General features: G+C 45.1%; 1 protein-coding gene across 1 annotated transcript; it reads right to left on the minus strand.

The window, feature by feature from the left end:
* Positions 1–11732: 11732 nt before the first annotated feature.
* On the minus strand, positions 11733–16197 carry LOC120969142 (uncharacterized). The gene is made up of 3 exons (XM_040396237.2): positions 16050–16197; positions 12386–12591; positions 11733–12299 (listed from the first exon to the last, which is right to left on the minus strand). Exons 1-3 carry the CDS (start codon positions 16195–16197, stop codon positions 12003–12005), a joined length of 651 nt encoding a protein of 216 aa, XP_040252171.2. The 3' UTR covers positions 11733–12002.
* Positions 16198–16527: the final 330 nt, after the last annotated feature.

A 16527-nucleotide genomic window follows, 5' to 3' on the forward strand; every position in this document is an offset into this window, starting at 1 on the left:
ATTTCCCACGCAGGAGCTCACACCACACACGCCACCTACTAGCCGTTTTTCTCTTCACCAATCCTTGACCCATCTCGGGATCGCTGACAATCCTGGGCCTCCTTAGAAACGGCTTGCCCCCAAGCCGGTGCTCATGGAAACTTTTGCTGCAAAGTCACCTTGTCTTCCCAGGTAGCCATGCCCACAGGGGTTGCACTCCATTTAACCAGAACTTGAATAAGAGACCCAGATCCTCGATGAACCACTCTCTGATTCAAAATCTGCTCAGGAATTTGAAAGTGATCATCAGGAGTAGGTAACTGAGGCAATACCTGGTGCTTTGGGTTTAACACCTTCCGAAGGAGAGATACATGAAACACTTGGTGCACTTCACTGCTTGCTGGTAAGTCAAGCCGATAAGCCACTGCCCCAATGCGCTCCAAAATTTCAAACGGCCAATAAAACTTGAATGACAACTTATGGTTAGCTCGAGGAGCAACTGAAGACTGCAAGTAAGGCTGAAGCTTTAGGAAAACATGCTCCCCCATTGCAAATTCATGATCACTCCAATGTTTGTCTGCTTTTACTTTCATGTGCTGATGTGCTTGCAACAAGTGTTGTCGCACTGACTCCAAAATGATCTGACGGTCTGCAAGCCACTGGTGCAAGTCATCAGACTGAATTGCGTCATCGGTAGCCAACCCAAAGTGTTGCGGTGCATGTCCATATATGATTTCAAATGGAGTTTTCCCAGTAGTTGAATGCCAGTTAGTGTTATACCAAAATTCACATAACGGAATCCATTTGGCCCAACGAGAGGGATGAGCACTGACGAAACACCAAAGGAAACACTCGACCTGCTGATTAACTCTGTCCGTCTGTCCATCAGACTGTGGGTGACGAGTTGTGCTCATTCTGAGCAGAACACCACATTTCTGGAACAGTTCATTCCAAAACTTGCTCGTAAACACTCAATCATGGTCTGATACGATAGAGAGAGGCATGCCATGCAGCTTATAAACTGTATTCAGAAACGCTTCAGACACAGTTTCTGAAGTAAACGGGTGATGCAGTGGAACAAAGTTACCATACTTTGACAGTTTATCTATAACCACCAGCAGACAATTGTAACGGCCAGATGTTGGCAATCCTTCGACAAAGTCCATTGTAACCATTTCGCAATGTGTATTTGGAATAGGCAAAGGCTGCAGTAAACCTGGATATGGCACTCGCTCGGGCTTTGCTTGCTCACACACCAAACAGTGTTGCACATAACCTTTAACAAACCCTCTCATACCCTTCCAACGAAATAACTGACGAATTCTTCTGTAGGTCACTGGAAATTCAGAGTGCCCCCCCAATAGGACTATCATGAAATGCTGCCACAATCTTGGTTTGCATCTCAGGGCATTGGCCCACCCAAACACAATTGCCCACCTTGAGGATCCTAGCTCGGAGAGAAAATTTGTTGTCAGAGTTTGGAGCAGCAGCTAACTTTTGCAACAGTTCAGAAGCAAACTGATCAGCTTGATAACTATGCACAATTTCTTGCAACCATGCAGGCTGAACAGAAGTGACATTATGCAACTCAGGCAACACATGAGTATCAGTATGTGGCCTTCTAGACAGAGAGTCAGCAGCACTGTTTTCAATCCCTTTCTTGTAAGCAATAGTGTATTGCAATCCCAACAACTTAGTAAGTGCTTTCTGTTGCCACTTAGTATGTAATCTTTGTTCTATTAAACTGGCCAAGCTGCGTTGGTCAGTTTTGATAACAAACTCAGAAACCTGAAGATATTGGCGCCACTGTTCAACTACCAATAGAATAGTCAAATATTCTTTCTCATAAACTGAAAGTGTTTGGTTCCTGGGCCCCAGTGCTTTACTGACATAAGCCAGAGGGTGACCAGCCTGCATAAGCACAGCACCCACACCAACATCACAAGCATCTGTTTCCACCACAGAAGTTTTGGAGAAGTCAGGAAGAGCCAACACAGGAGCTGGACACTAGAGCTTGTTTCAACAGAACAAAGGCTTGTTGTTCTACATCTGTCCAATGATATGGCACAGCTCTCTTCAGGAGATTGGACAGTGGCTTGCTCAACATTCCATAATGAGAGATGAATTTTCTATTGTACCTAGCTAGCCCCAAAAATCCCCTGACCTCCTTAGCAGAAACTCGAACTGGCCATTCCTTATAGTAGAGATCTTGGCAGGGTGTGTAGCTACTCCTTCTCCACTAATAATATGCCCCAGATAGCTACTTTTTGTGTGAGCAAAAGCACATTTGGAGAGTTTAACATGCCACTTGTGTTGTTCCAGCAGAGACAACACTTAAGCCAGGTGTTCCAGATGCTGAGGATAAGTTTTACTGAATATGAGAATATCATCAAAGACAACCACTGCACAAACTATCAATACAGGTGACAGTGTGTCACACATTGCAAAGTTGAAGGTATAGGGCCCACCAGTCAGGCCCATTGAAACCACTAAAAACGCATAATGACCAGTGTGTGTCTGAAAAGCAGTTTTATACTCTTCTCTAGGGGCCAATCTTATTTGATGATACCCAGCCCTCAGATCCAATTTAGAAAACCAACAAGATCCTGCCAACTCATCCAGCAGTTCATCAATGATTGGAATAGGAAATTTACTCTTAACTGTCAAGGCATTGAGATGTCTGTAATCAATGACAGGCCTCCATGTCTTGTCCTTCTTTTGTACCAAAATCATAGGACAAGAGAATGGACTGTTACTGTGTCTAATAATACCAGAGGCCAACATTTCCTGAACTTGCTTTTCCAATTCATCCTTAAGCAAAGGAGCCAATCTATAAGGCCTGATTGAAAAAGGATGAGCCCCGGGAATTAAGGGAATGGTATGATCATATTTTCTCCTTAGACGTAATCCTTTGGGAACATCAAAGACTGAACTGAATTGTGACAACACCTGCTGAATCTCTGCAGGCAACTCAGACTGAGTTGCATCAGCACCAATGAGCAATGCGGACAACTCAATAAGAGCAAAAACCTGAGGAGCTGCATCATGTCCCAACAGTATCACCAGCTCACCATGTAGCTGAACAGAGAGCCAGTGTTCAACCCAATCCACCTGCATAGGGCTATGACTTGCTAACCAAACCAGGCCCAGTAATCCATCATAAGATCCTAGCGGAAAAACTTTAAAAACACTGACAAATTCATGTCCTGCACAATACCATTGCCCTTTTTGCAACTGCTGACTACAGGGCACAAGAGATCCATTAGCCACCTTAACCATGGACACAGGCATAGGAACAACACCTTGCAGTTTGCTAGCCACAGCACAATCCACAAACGAGTGTGTACTGCCAGAATCCACCAAGAAAATCATTGGTTGGCCCTGCAATTGCACTTTCAATTTCATAGTTGTAATTGCAGGTGCGGAGATTTCTCCGAGGGCAGTAGCAGAAAGGAAAATTGCATTAGCTTCACCCAGAACTTATTCTTCAATATCACTGACATCAGATGGCATATTCTGAACATAATCGAGCATCTCCTGTACAACATGCAACTGCACTTCCTGTTTGCAACGGTGATGTCGAGCCCATCGTTCACCACAAATGAAACAAAGCCCTTTGGACTTACGGTAAGCTCTAAGTGAAGCCCAACGATCATCTGTAGCTGTTGTTGTTTGACCGGCGTCAGATAACTTTTTCTTGTCAGTGATTCGAGGTACAGTTGGACGAATTGGTGGTGGAGCTGTCGAGCGTTTACTACTGGCTGTCCCGCTTCCTGTGAATAGAGATTGGTTGCCCAGTTCTTCAAACAAAAGTGCAAGCGCATAAGCAGAGTCCAATCGACTGGTTACTGAATCCCAACCAACAGACACACCGACGGCACCAGTCCTTCCATGAAGCGAGTGACATAGTGTACGACACTCAGGTTACACTCATATGCAGTCAACTGATCATACAGTTCCGAAAAACCCTCAACATAATCTTCCACTGTGCTCGTCTGCCGGATATGAAACATTTGACAGACCATATTCTGATGCTTATTGCGCCCAAAACGAGACTGTAACAGCCCACAAAATTTAGACCAACTGACATGAGGTGCTCGTCGCTCGACCGATTCTAACCAACAAGCTACGGTGCCCTCAAATTGTGAAGAAGCAAACGGAATCCACTGGTGCTGAGGAGTATTCCAAAACTTAAAGTAATCCTCACAACGAGACTGCCACAACTTCGGATTCGAACCATCAAATTGCGGAAGCTCAATTCAAGGACAAAATTCACCGCATCCGGGATAAAGGCCCGAAAAATTTCAGCGGCAGGAATCAATTGGCGTGACGGGGCTGGATCTGTGTGCATACCTCGAACTGGTGGAGGAACGTAACGGGGGCCTGAATTCCTCTGCTCCAGATCAGCTCGAACTCCGTCCGACCCATTCGAACCACCGCTCGCTGGCACTGGCGGAGGGCCTTGACCAGGCTCCCTCGGCGAAACAGGTGTCGACGTCGTCGGCGTAGATCCTCGCTCGGCGCCAAGTTCGCCACGGAGCTCATTGAGATCGACGCCGATGGCGAGCTTGACGTTGTCAATTCGACTGGACAGCTGATCCAGTTTACTGTCCAGCTTGGCGAAGGCGTTGACCACCTCCTCACTGCGCTCCGTTGAGGCCTTGGCAAGGGCGGAGTCGAAATCCGCGCGCAGGAACTCGTAGATTGTGCGGGTCTCCGGAGAAATTTTTTCCATGGCTTCTGCCCGGCGGCGTACGGCGAGGCTGGTGTGGCGGGTTAGGTTGGGCAGCTCCAGGATTGTCGGGCTCTGATACCAGATTGTGAGGGATAGGGTTTATATTCGGCCATCGCCATGAATTCGAGCTACAAGAGAGGGGGTCACAAGGAGAATTGCTCACGCATGAGCTCACACCACACACGCCACCTACTAGCCGTTTTTCTCTTCGCCGCCTTCGTCCGCGATGGAGCAGAGTATATGTAGGGGAACGCTCTAGGCCCATTCTGGCACAGCTAGCCGAGCCGGAAGGGGAGGCTGCTTCCTGGGCCTGCTCGTCTCTACAATTGGTTCTTGGCCCATCTCGGGATCGCTGACACCTCACCACCACCTTCCCCACTCTCCGGCGGTCCTCCCCACCACCTCAGCCCGTCGCCGGAGCTGTTGTGGCCGCAGTCCCCTAGGCATGTCGCCGTCGCCCGTGCCTTCTGGTGCCGCAAGCCACCGCCGCCCTGGCCCTCCCCGGCGCTAGCTCTCCCTCTGAACGGGTGCGGCCGGGCCTCCCGAGCCCGCTGGTGCTCCAGCCTCGGCCGGAGCCAGCCGAGCCCCTCGCCGGCATCGCCTCTGCCTCGCCCTCCCTGTTCCTGTTGGGGAGACATGAGGTAGAAGGCGACGACGCCAGCGGCCCCCTGCCTCTGCCCGTGGGACCCCTCTGTAAGTGACTCCCACCACGGGCCCATCGGACTTAAGTGGAAACCTATTTTCAAAAATACGTTTTCAGCTCTGGAAAGCGTATTTTCCTTCTTCTTCAGCCCGAAGTGCACTTTCCCAGTTCTGAAAATGTATTCTTCTGAAATATGCTTCTGCCTTATCCACTCACGGAATTGTTTGTGATGATATTTTTGCAGAAAAGTCCCTCTTCTTCCGCACTTCATATCTCCGCAACCATAACTCCGTTTGAGGTGAATCCAATGCCTACTTCTTCATCTCATCGAGCTATATCTGTTGGTATCATTTTCACTAGGTGGTCCCACTGTGAAAAGGACCTTTATACCCTTGCCCTTATCTATCCCCTCCGAGAGTGAAGTGTCCGGCAAATTGTTCCACGACTTCACTGCACTTCTTCCCGGAGTATTCTTCAACCCCAGGCAAGCCACGACAGCCACTTGCATGATGGATTTGCAGTAGCCACGGTTTTCAACTTGAATATTTAAATAAGTTGTGCATGTTAATATTTCTGTGAATGCTTTATATGCTTATGGATCCATGCTCGTTCTTATGCCATGATTATTTTCATGCAGTTGGTTACATGCTTACTTGCTAATATTGTTATCCTGTTCTGTTCTAGTAGTTATTTTCCCGATGCTAGTGGTCATACTATGTTCATATTAGTGATATGCTTTGCTTGTGCTATTCAGGATCATTGTTATGCCATGTTCATTTGCATCTGTTAGAGTAAATGCTTTATTGTTATTGATGTTAAGATGAACGTGCTAAATGGTTGTGTTATCCATCCATGCTAATGTTGATGTCATGCTCATATGCATTGTTATTTCATCATGTTATGCTGTTATGACTCAGCTGTTCCTCATTCAAGTTTAGCCGGAATTTTTATCGAACTTGAACGCCTGTTGGCTGAGTCATAGTGCTATGGAATCGAGCTGACCAGTGCAGCACACTTGCCTTATGGGGGGTCTTAACTGGGTCTATTGTCATGCCTCTGGCCGGTGCCTCCAACTAGGGAAGGTTATGTGTGCACGCTACCCTGATGAGGTAGGTGGCCATAAGCCTTGTGTGCCCGTTGTTGTATGGTACCATCATCCCCGTTTGGGACCGTTTATGTTTTCCCAAGACGGTGGTAGTTGGATGTCACGAGGTGATATCGAGGCCACCCAGGACTTAGCCCAAAGGGGTGTTTGTTGGAGTGGTCGGGAGAGTGTCATGGTAGTAGATCGGTTTTGTCGGAATGTTGTTGGTCCACCCGAATGGGAGCACGAGGCCTTGGGTTCCGTAGTGTGGGTACAGTGTGCTAACCTCTGCAGAGTGTGTTTAAATCTATAGATAGCCGCGCCCGCGGATATGGGCCCAGTTCTTAGTAGGTCACACTATGGGTCAACAGTAATAATAACCTGTATAATAACAACCCCTGTTCGATGATGGAAAGAAGTGGTTGATCCTTATGAGATCGTGAGAGGTCACAGTGGTATCGAGTATACGGAACATGGTTGAGATTTATGGTGTTATGCGAGAATCAAGGGTAAAGATCAAGCTCCTTGTGGTCATGAAATGATTACTACGGTATTGTTAATACCAAGCTTGATTTGATCCTGCGATGATCGTGTGATGACCATGATGGTAAGTGATACATGTGGTGATTGCGAGGCAACCCCGAACAGAGTAAGTTGGAGCATGATAATTGTGAACATGTTGCATGCTAGTATCATCATATGTTAATGCATTGCTCATCTGATATTGTTCTAGTGCTATTTTGTTCACCATGTCCATGCCATGTGTTCTGATAGTATCATGTTCAACATTGCTAAGTAACCCGTAAATTCCATGTTGTTGGTTGTCTTGATTGCTTTTGGCTGTTGTGAGCTTGCAAGTACATTCAATGTACTGACCCGGCGTGTCATGCCAGATTGCAGATGATGCTGTGATTGATTGCTTGTCGACGTTACCGTTCGTACTAGCTAGATCGCGTTCCAGCCAAAGTCCCTCAGGAGTGAAGTCCATCGCTGTCGTCGTTGTTCCGCTGCTAGAAGATATTCTGCTGCTACGAGCTATTCGACTGCTAGCATAGAGCAACCTGAGCAGATGTAGAGTCGTCGTGTCGATGTAATTCCATGTTATGGCGTAACCCTTTTATCTGTATCATTTGTAATAAATGGTTGATTTGTTCTATGCCAAGCAGTGCTGTATTCCGGAAGACTTGATCTCTGGGCTAGAATATGGGGTGTTCCGGTCTCTCCGAGCGGGGTGCCACACCGTACCGCTTATGGAGCGATGGGGCGGTCAGTATCTTCCATGCTAAGTTGGTTATTGTCATGATGGTGATGTTTTATTCACTTGTCCTTGCACGAGAGAGAGGCTGGTAATCGGGATGCCCAGTTGCTTAAATAATATATATATATATATATATATATATATATATATATATATATATATATATATATATCTATATATAATAAAATGAAGGCTCCCCCTCGAAAGTTGGAAATTTGGAGGGCACCCGTGAATTTGGCTCACCATGGCTTGTGTTGAAACGTTGAAAGGGAGTTAAAATTTTCATTTCCGCATGGGAATCGCCAATAGTGTGTTTAGAATGGAAGATATTGATATTCTTTGTCGTGACATTGACAGGAAAGGCACACAACTCAAAATGTGTTCATCTTTGTTTTAAGCAATGATCTCTGGCACCTCTACAAATCCACGCTTCCCTCTGCAAAGGGCTTATCTTTTACTTTTCTGCCAAATTTATTTTTGTTGAGTAAACTTCTCATTCCAACCTATTCTCTAGTTGGCAAGCATCATGTGATAGGGAAAGATCCAGGCACATATGGCCATTCAAATATATTTGGTCTTGAATTATTATTGATGACAATTATCTCTATGATAAATAATTCGGGAGGAGAAACATTAAGCCCCTATCTTTCTATGTGTTTGATGGATGCTATTATTTCTAAAAATATGCTTTGAGTGTTAGCAGTCATGCAAGACTATATGATAATTGAGTGTGTGCAGCTCTTACTTAAATTTTGTTGAAAATAAGATGCATTGAAATTGTTTGGTGACTAAAGAATATAGGTTGTTAATTTTCAAGAGAGAGCATTGTTTGAGCCATCACATGTGCATTGATTGCCACTTTATCATGATGATTTTTATGAGGAAGAGTTGTTGTTAAGATGCTAGAAAAGGTGATTGAAATTATCCTTGGTCAAACTTATGCACTATGCTAGAATTCACACTTCATAAATTATTTCTTTTATCATTTATCTAATTGAGGAGGAGCGGAAATTAAGCTTGGGGATGCTGATAGGTCTTCAATGTATCTATACTTAATGAAGTATTCATGCCATGTTTACAGCAATTTTATATGATTTTGGTATGATTTGAATGGAACTAACCCGGACTAACATTGTTTTCAGCAGAACTACTGTGGTGTCGTTTTTTGTGCAGAAATAAAAGTTCTTGACTGGGCTGAAAATTTATGGTGATTATTTATGGATGAAAAGAGACCCCCAAAGCTTCGTGGAAGGACCAAAAAATCTACGAGGACACGACAAGCTCAATATGTGCGCCCTATGAGGTAGGGAGGACCTACCGACACTACTAGGAAAAAGGCTACTAGCAGCGCGGGTAAAATGGCTACTAGCAGCGCGGGTACCCGCGCTACTAGTATCACGCTACAGCTAATAGTTAGTAGTAGCGCGGGTGAAACCCACGCTACTACTAACATTTTAGTAGTAGCGTGGGTGCAACCCGCGCTACTAGTAATGAAATAGTAGTAGCGCCTCAGGTTTTTTCCCACGCTACTACTAAAAAATTAGTAGTGGCCTGGATGCAAACCCACGCTACTACTAACAAAGTAGTAGTAGCGCGTCTGGATGTTTTCCCACGCTACTACTAACTAATTAGGAATTAAAAAAATCCACCAATTACATTCTATGCATACAATTCCAACTAAAACAAACACATATTTGCAATAAACCAACAGGATTACACATCATTACTAATCCAAGATTTATAATAAACCAGCGGCATTAGAGCACATCCTGTAAGAGTATACATACTGTCATGGTTTTTCATGCCTTCAATTAAAACACCTACACTTCTTGAAGTCACTTACTCCCAGCTAGTGCAAACACAGTTACAAGCAAACCAAAATGCATAAAAACACCAAAAAGTGGCATCCTATTTCTCCAAATGATCCGCTCCCTCTGCATCCTTGCAAGCATCTTCAAGAATGCACCATCCTAAAATTGTGAATGGATCATACAACAATTGATCAATAAAGAACATCTACCTTCGTCCTTCCTAGAATTGGTACAACAATTGATCCTTGCATGCATGAGCTAACACAAAGTGGAGAGGGACCATCAGCTGGAATTGGTACCTTCGTCCTTCCTATGAGATGTCTGAGCGAACAAGAACATCTACCAATGTCTTGTTTTTCTTCGCGTTCTTCTTGCCTGAAAAGGTTAATTTGATCAATATACTATAATTTGAACAGAAGCAGCAACAACACTAATGTAGCAAAATATATAACAGTATATATTCATGGCATCGCATACAAGAATTAAGATAGCGAAAAATATGATGATTAGAGCAGGTTCTCAAGAATTTAGCGCCGCACCCATAAGTAATGTCACTATAATAATTAGAGGCAGATAGCGATTGAGTAGTGTAGAGGAATTATAAAAAGGGATACACCTCCTTAAGTTACTTTCTCAAACTAAATTATATAGATATGGAAATATAATGTACAGTAGAACATATTGTACTGTCAAAGCAGCCAGAACCTTGTAAAAGTTTCTGTTCAAAAGCTAAATCACTTACACAACCGTGAATATATTTCAAGGAAAACCCTTGATTTGGAAGTTTCAAATAAAAGAAAGGTCCCATTCCATTTGGATACTATTGATTACAGCTTACAGAATGATATATTGGTGGCTAAGAGATCAATCCATTGTTTAAATCCAAGAAAATAAACAGGGACAGAAGTGGGGATAATAATTTGTGTTTTGGATATGATTGATTACAGCTTATGGAATGATATCTTAGTGACTAGTAAGGGACCACTGCATCGCCAACAATCTTAGCCCACTCCATTGCAACCAAAACTCTTTTAGGGAATAAAAGAGAAGAGCCCATTTTAGTAAAGCAGGGAGGGTATTTGTGAAGTCAGTCCTGCAATCTTTTCAAATGCAGAAAACATGGGAGACTTTCAGAGGTTTCCTGAGTCGGCACTACATTACTGCTTGAAATGAAGAGCATCAGCTGCTAACAATCTATACCATATGAAAAATCAACTAGACTTCACCGTGTGTGTACTACCAAGTAGCAACAAATTGAATGACTAAGTAAGTACCAAGCTTCAGTTGTACATCTCTACATGTTGTATATTTAGCAACCCACCCACAGAGCGATTCAAAGTTTTTGTAGCTTACAGATTAAACCTAGGGATCAAAGGAAATAGACACATTCAGAATGCTAGGTACTTGTGGGGTCAGCTAGAACGTTTCACACTTATTTTTCGCAAAAAACATAGGAGGTTTGCTGTACTGAATTAGGAAACAGTGACAATGGCGGGGTGAATAATTTATTTTGTGCATACACAAGGATGAAATCATGAGGTACTAGCGCAGACAAAGCACTCACTAGTTTACCAATACAGGGCTACATTACTGCTCGAAATGAAGAGGCTTTGCTGCCAGAATTCACCGCGAAGGTAGCAACAAATTAAATGCCTAAGCGCCAAGCTCCAGCTCTACATTTCTACATGTCGTTGAGCTGGAAGAGTCACACCATATCATATCAGCGACTAATACTTAAACCACCGTGAGCACGTCTCAGGTAATTCTAGAGCTGTGCGCAGAACCAGCAGACTCAGACCAGCCTTATCCCATCAAACAGCAGGCAATTGCAATCCAATAGACGGCCAAAATGCCGGAACAAAAAGAAGTAATACCTATCAATTGACGGTGTCAAGGTAGGGGCAGTCCCGGCGCAGCTCGACCTGCCTGGGCCGCCTCTCCGGAGCCCTCCTCTCGTCCTCCTCCTCATCCTCATCGTCTTCCTCCTCCTCCTCATCCTCATCGTCTTCCTCCTCCTCCTCCTCCCGGGGGTTGTGCCTCTTCTTCTGCTCACACAGGACACAACAAGACAATGTTGTCATGTCCAGCAATCATACAGTCAAGATAAACAAATCGTCACTTTAGAATTTCATTTCCTAGTGCAGACACTACATCAGCCATCAGGTGTGATTTGGCATCGAATTTTCACTGCCGTAGCAGCAGGCGACGCCCGAGGGCGTCTTCTTGGCCAAGGCCCTCCGCTTCTCCATGTGGCGGCGGCGCCTCTCGGCGTCCTCCTCCGGCGCGCGCGTGTAGCTGGTCCTCAAGAATTACTAGCTGTTCTAAATTCCAATTTTCTACTGCTGGCTCGCTTCACCGAGCAAACAATAACTTATGCTAATCATGCTACTTCCGAAACATAAAATGAAAGCAAACCTAGTTATCTAACTCGAATCGAACGAAGCCTAAGTGAGCAGCATAAAATTCACCGAGACTAAGAAGCCTCAGTTAGATCAATACAAATTACTACATCTCGACCCATGGGTGACCACGGCATAACCAAATACTAGCGCACTTCTAGACGAGACAACGAAACGAAGCTCCATGTGAAGAAGAAACGAGGGAGAACCGATCCATACCCTGATGAGGCGGTACTTGGGCTCGAACTTCTTGGCAGACTCGATGTTGTCGTAGATGAGACCGAATCCGGAGGACTTGCCGCCTACGAAGTGGGTGCGGAACTTGAACACGAAGATGCAGTTGGGGTCCTTCACCTCGTACACCTTGGCCAGCCTCTCCTTCAGCTCCGCCTGAGCACAAGCACACGAACGCTTCAGAATCGCCGGCGAAATGCAACAGAGCTAAGGAACGAGAGGAAGGGGACGAGATCTCCAACCTTGGAGACGTTGGCGCCGCGGGGCCAACCCCGTCCGCCGGAGGAGACGGCGAGGGGGACGAGGCACTGGGGGAGGCGGCGCGCGTGCGGGTGGAGAGGCTGGGGATCGCCGGTGGGGAGGTCGCCGGGGTGGTGGGTGGCGGCGGCGGCCTGGGATGGGAGGGAGACGAGGGGTGAATCGGGAGAAGAGAGGAGCTGGAGGGGATCTGGATCGAGGGTTGGGTGTTTTTTTTTAGACAAACAGTGGTGGTGGAGTGGGACGGTTGGTGGGGTGGATCGGGGGTGGGTGGTGTGGGAATATACTAGTAGTGTGGGCATCTGACCTGCGCTACAGCTATTCACAAAGTAGTAGCGCAGGTTTATAACCCTCGCTACTACTATGGCATGTCCGGGGGGGGGGGGGGGGGCATAGCAGAGACCACTTAGTAGTAGCGAGGGTTAAAAACCCGCGCTACTACTATCAACTTAGTAGTAGCGAGGGGTAAAAACCCGCGCTACTAGTAAGTAGCAGTAGCGAGGGGTATAAACCCGTGCTACTAGTAAGCGTCTGTGTATAAGCTTTTTCCTAGTAGTGCGAGCTTGTCGCTTCCTTGTGGACCCCCTTAACGTGAAACTAATGCCAAAAATTCCTATAAATACTAAAACCCCCAGAAAGAGACCTAGAACTTCCGCTCCGCCACCTCAACCGTCTGTACCGAAGGGATCTCATTTGGAAGCCTTCTCTGGCACCCTGCTGGAGGGGGAAATCATCACCGGAGACCATCTTCATCATCTCGGCGGTCTCCATGATGAAGAGGGAGTAGTTCACCCTTTGGGATGAGGGCATGTAACAATAGCTATGTGTTTGATCTCTCTCTCTCTCCCTCACTCTCCCCCCCCCCCCCCTCTCTCTCGTTCTTGATCCGGCATGATCTTGATGTAACCCTGGGCTTTGTTAATATAGTCGGATCATATGGCGTTTTTCCCTCTCTATCTTTTTTGCGATGAATTGGGTCTGCTCTTTGAGGTTTGGTTATGTACGTCTTGCATATGGATACCCGTGGTGACAATGGGGTATTATATTCAGTCACTTGATATATGTCTTGGTAATCAACTTGTGAATTCCCATGATGACATTGGGGTACGTCCCTCTCATCATCATTTGCTTGATCGAGGTGCCCCCTCTCCACTCCTACATGTGGCCTTCCCGTGGGCGATGACCGATATGTATGAACGAAACGCTCGGTTATGCTATCCTAGTAATATTCGTCCCACATGCTTTTTCTTTCTTTCCATAGCTCAACAAGAAAGGCAGTATGTGCGCATCTAATCACTTTCCTCAACGGCTTAATTGCTATTAGATTACACAGGGTCCATGTACACGATACATTTTTGGTAACACATAAACGCTTTAGGTCTCTGGGTTGACCGAAATACATGGCCACCAATAAGTAGTTTCCTTGATTATGGTAACGCGAGATGTGGTACCATGTGTATCCTCATATATACCTTTGGAATATCTTCAATTAAGGTCATAGTAATTCTAGGGTACAGAAAAAATAAATATTTAATCGACTATGGGACCACCTAACACTGTCCCAGATGTGCTACAACTTTTCGCGCCCTACCTATACCTAGCCGCAATGGCTACTCAGTTCTAAGGCAACAAGTTCATGTGATGCATTATGCCATGGCTCTAGCCAGGCCAAACATGAACTGCTATTGAAGTAAAGTGGATAGTTTTCACGCCATTTTGTTAAACGTGAAGTATCACGGTTTACGTAATTAAGTTATATGATGATTTTGTGTTACAAGATGATGCAATATTTAACCATTTTAGTATTGCAAGCCCAAGCGATTCTGCATGTATCAATAATATTTCAATAACTTCAATGCCAACGGCCATGTGTAATAGAATTAATTGATTCTCGCGCCAAAACGAATCAGCCGCATAACGGATAGCTGAGCACTACCGTAAAATAACGATCATAAAAAATTTGGACCAATAACATTAACATGGATGCCATGTAAAAAGAATATGCTGCAAGAGTAAAACTACATGAATAATGTGTATTTCTGAATCGCTATTTCAACAAAGGGCGACATAGACGACCTCCGACATGCAACTGGAACCCAGCTAAATATATAATATCCATTTTGAATTTTTTGGTGAATTGAAACCTTCAACTTTGGACCAAATAGAACTCAAAAAAGAAGAAGATATCTTTTGGAAAAAATACAAGTGAAAAAACAACTTGTGGACCAAATTCAGGGACCCCACCCTTCCAGTTTCCAAATTTCAACCACCTTCCTTCTTCTTCATTGTTCAATCTGTCACCTAGGGCTAGGACAAGGTAACGACCTAGCATTCCAAAGATAGGTCTCCGGCCAGCGGAATTATGTAGCACCGACCCCCTGAAGAATTCCACATCCGATGATGTCGTTGACCCGAGGATGAGCCATCGAGCCACCCTGACCACACAACGGGACCTATATGGGCCACCAATATCGAAGTTGAATTAGGTCTCGAGTTGGTGATCTTGGCTACATGGTAACAGGACAAACAGGGACACAAGGTTTTTACCCAGGTTTAGGCCCTCTCGGATAGGTAAAACACTACATCCTGCTTCAATTATATTGATTGTGATGGAGTACAAAGTAATGATGATCTACCTCGAGATCATATGTGAATGAGGCTAACTTTTTGCCCTATGGTATAAATCCCCTTTGCTCATATAGGCACTAGGGTTACCTAGGGTTACATGTAGGTAGGTTACATCTAGGTATAAGCATGACGAATATTTGAACATGTCTTGAAGTATGTGCCATGTCTTCGGAGTATTCCTTCTTGAGTATGACATGGGGCATGGTAAACATGGCCCATTCTTTGGTTGTCCTGAGGTCGTCAGCCCAACCCATGATTAGGGGCGCCAACATGGCTAGCACCCCCTAGTCCAGGACATTGTCACATGGCATCGGTAGGGCGTCCAACGATGGCATGATTGCACTCTCAAAGTCGGCAACCTCTAAAAATAGGCTACCCATACAGAAATGGTACTCATCACCGAAGATGGCTTCCAGAGATAATTGTCCCACTGGCTTGGCCTTGATCCCTCGAACCACACAATCAAAGGTCACATTGGAGGCATTGATCCCTGATTTGAGGAATTCCATTTTCTGTATTTCATATAGGATATTGAGTCCGTTGCCTTCATCCATCGGTACATTACGGAGTTTGATTTTGTTAATGAGTTGATCAAACACAAGATCCCGCCCTTCCCGAGAATGACACATGAGTCAGGTGATCGGCGCAACCAAAATCGATAGGCGTCTTAGACTAGTTTAGATATTCTAGGGTCGTCGAAGCTATGATATTAACCTCCCGAGGGCATATATTTTCCACTCAGTTAGTTTCCAGGCCTCCAAAAATAAGAAGTAGCACCATCTCCCTAGGGAAGATGTGTCCGTATTCCCCCATATCGTCATCTTTGTAACCATAATTACAATGAGCCGGCTACTTCTCTTTTCCCGATTGTAACTTTTTGAGGACATGCATTGTCGGGTGGTGTGCTTGGTTGGGCTATTCTTCTCACTGCTATAGACACAACATGGTTTGTCCAGGATATCATTGTTGGCTTATTTCTTGCCATGCACCCAGTTCTTCTACTGCCCACCAATTTCTTGCCTTGACCAGATGTAGCAACCAATTCAGAGCCGCTCATCCCATCATCTTCATCCGACTGATGTAGCCTTTTCTTGTTGTTCTTAAGGTTATGATTGTTCTTGTTCTTGTGGCCAGATGGCTTGTTCCAAGTACCACCTTTCATAACCATGTCCTCTTCTTCACCGTTGGTATACAAATTGTCTATATCCACCTGTCATTCATGGTAGTCACCTCTGTGCTAGTATCTCATGTCCTGCCTGAAAGCATTGATTGCTTGGTCATCAGTGACATTCTCAATGGAGATACAAAGTTGAATCCATCTCTCGATGTAATCCCTAGTGGATGCCTTATGCGACTGCACAGATAGCATAGCCAAGTAATCATCCTCGCTGCCAATTTCCAAAGCATATGTAATCAGCCAGCCAAGGCTCTGTTTTGCTAATGCCATCATAGTTCCCATTCCTCGATCCCATTTGGAACCAGTGAGGGAAAGTAGTAG

The sequence above is a fragment of the Aegilops tauschii genome, chromosome 7, assembly GCF_002575655.3.
Source record: "Aegilops tauschii subsp. strangulata cultivar AL8/78 chromosome 7, Aet v6.0, whole genome shotgun sequence".
NCBI lineage: Eukaryota > Viridiplantae > Streptophyta > Magnoliopsida > Poales > Poaceae > Aegilops > Aegilops tauschii.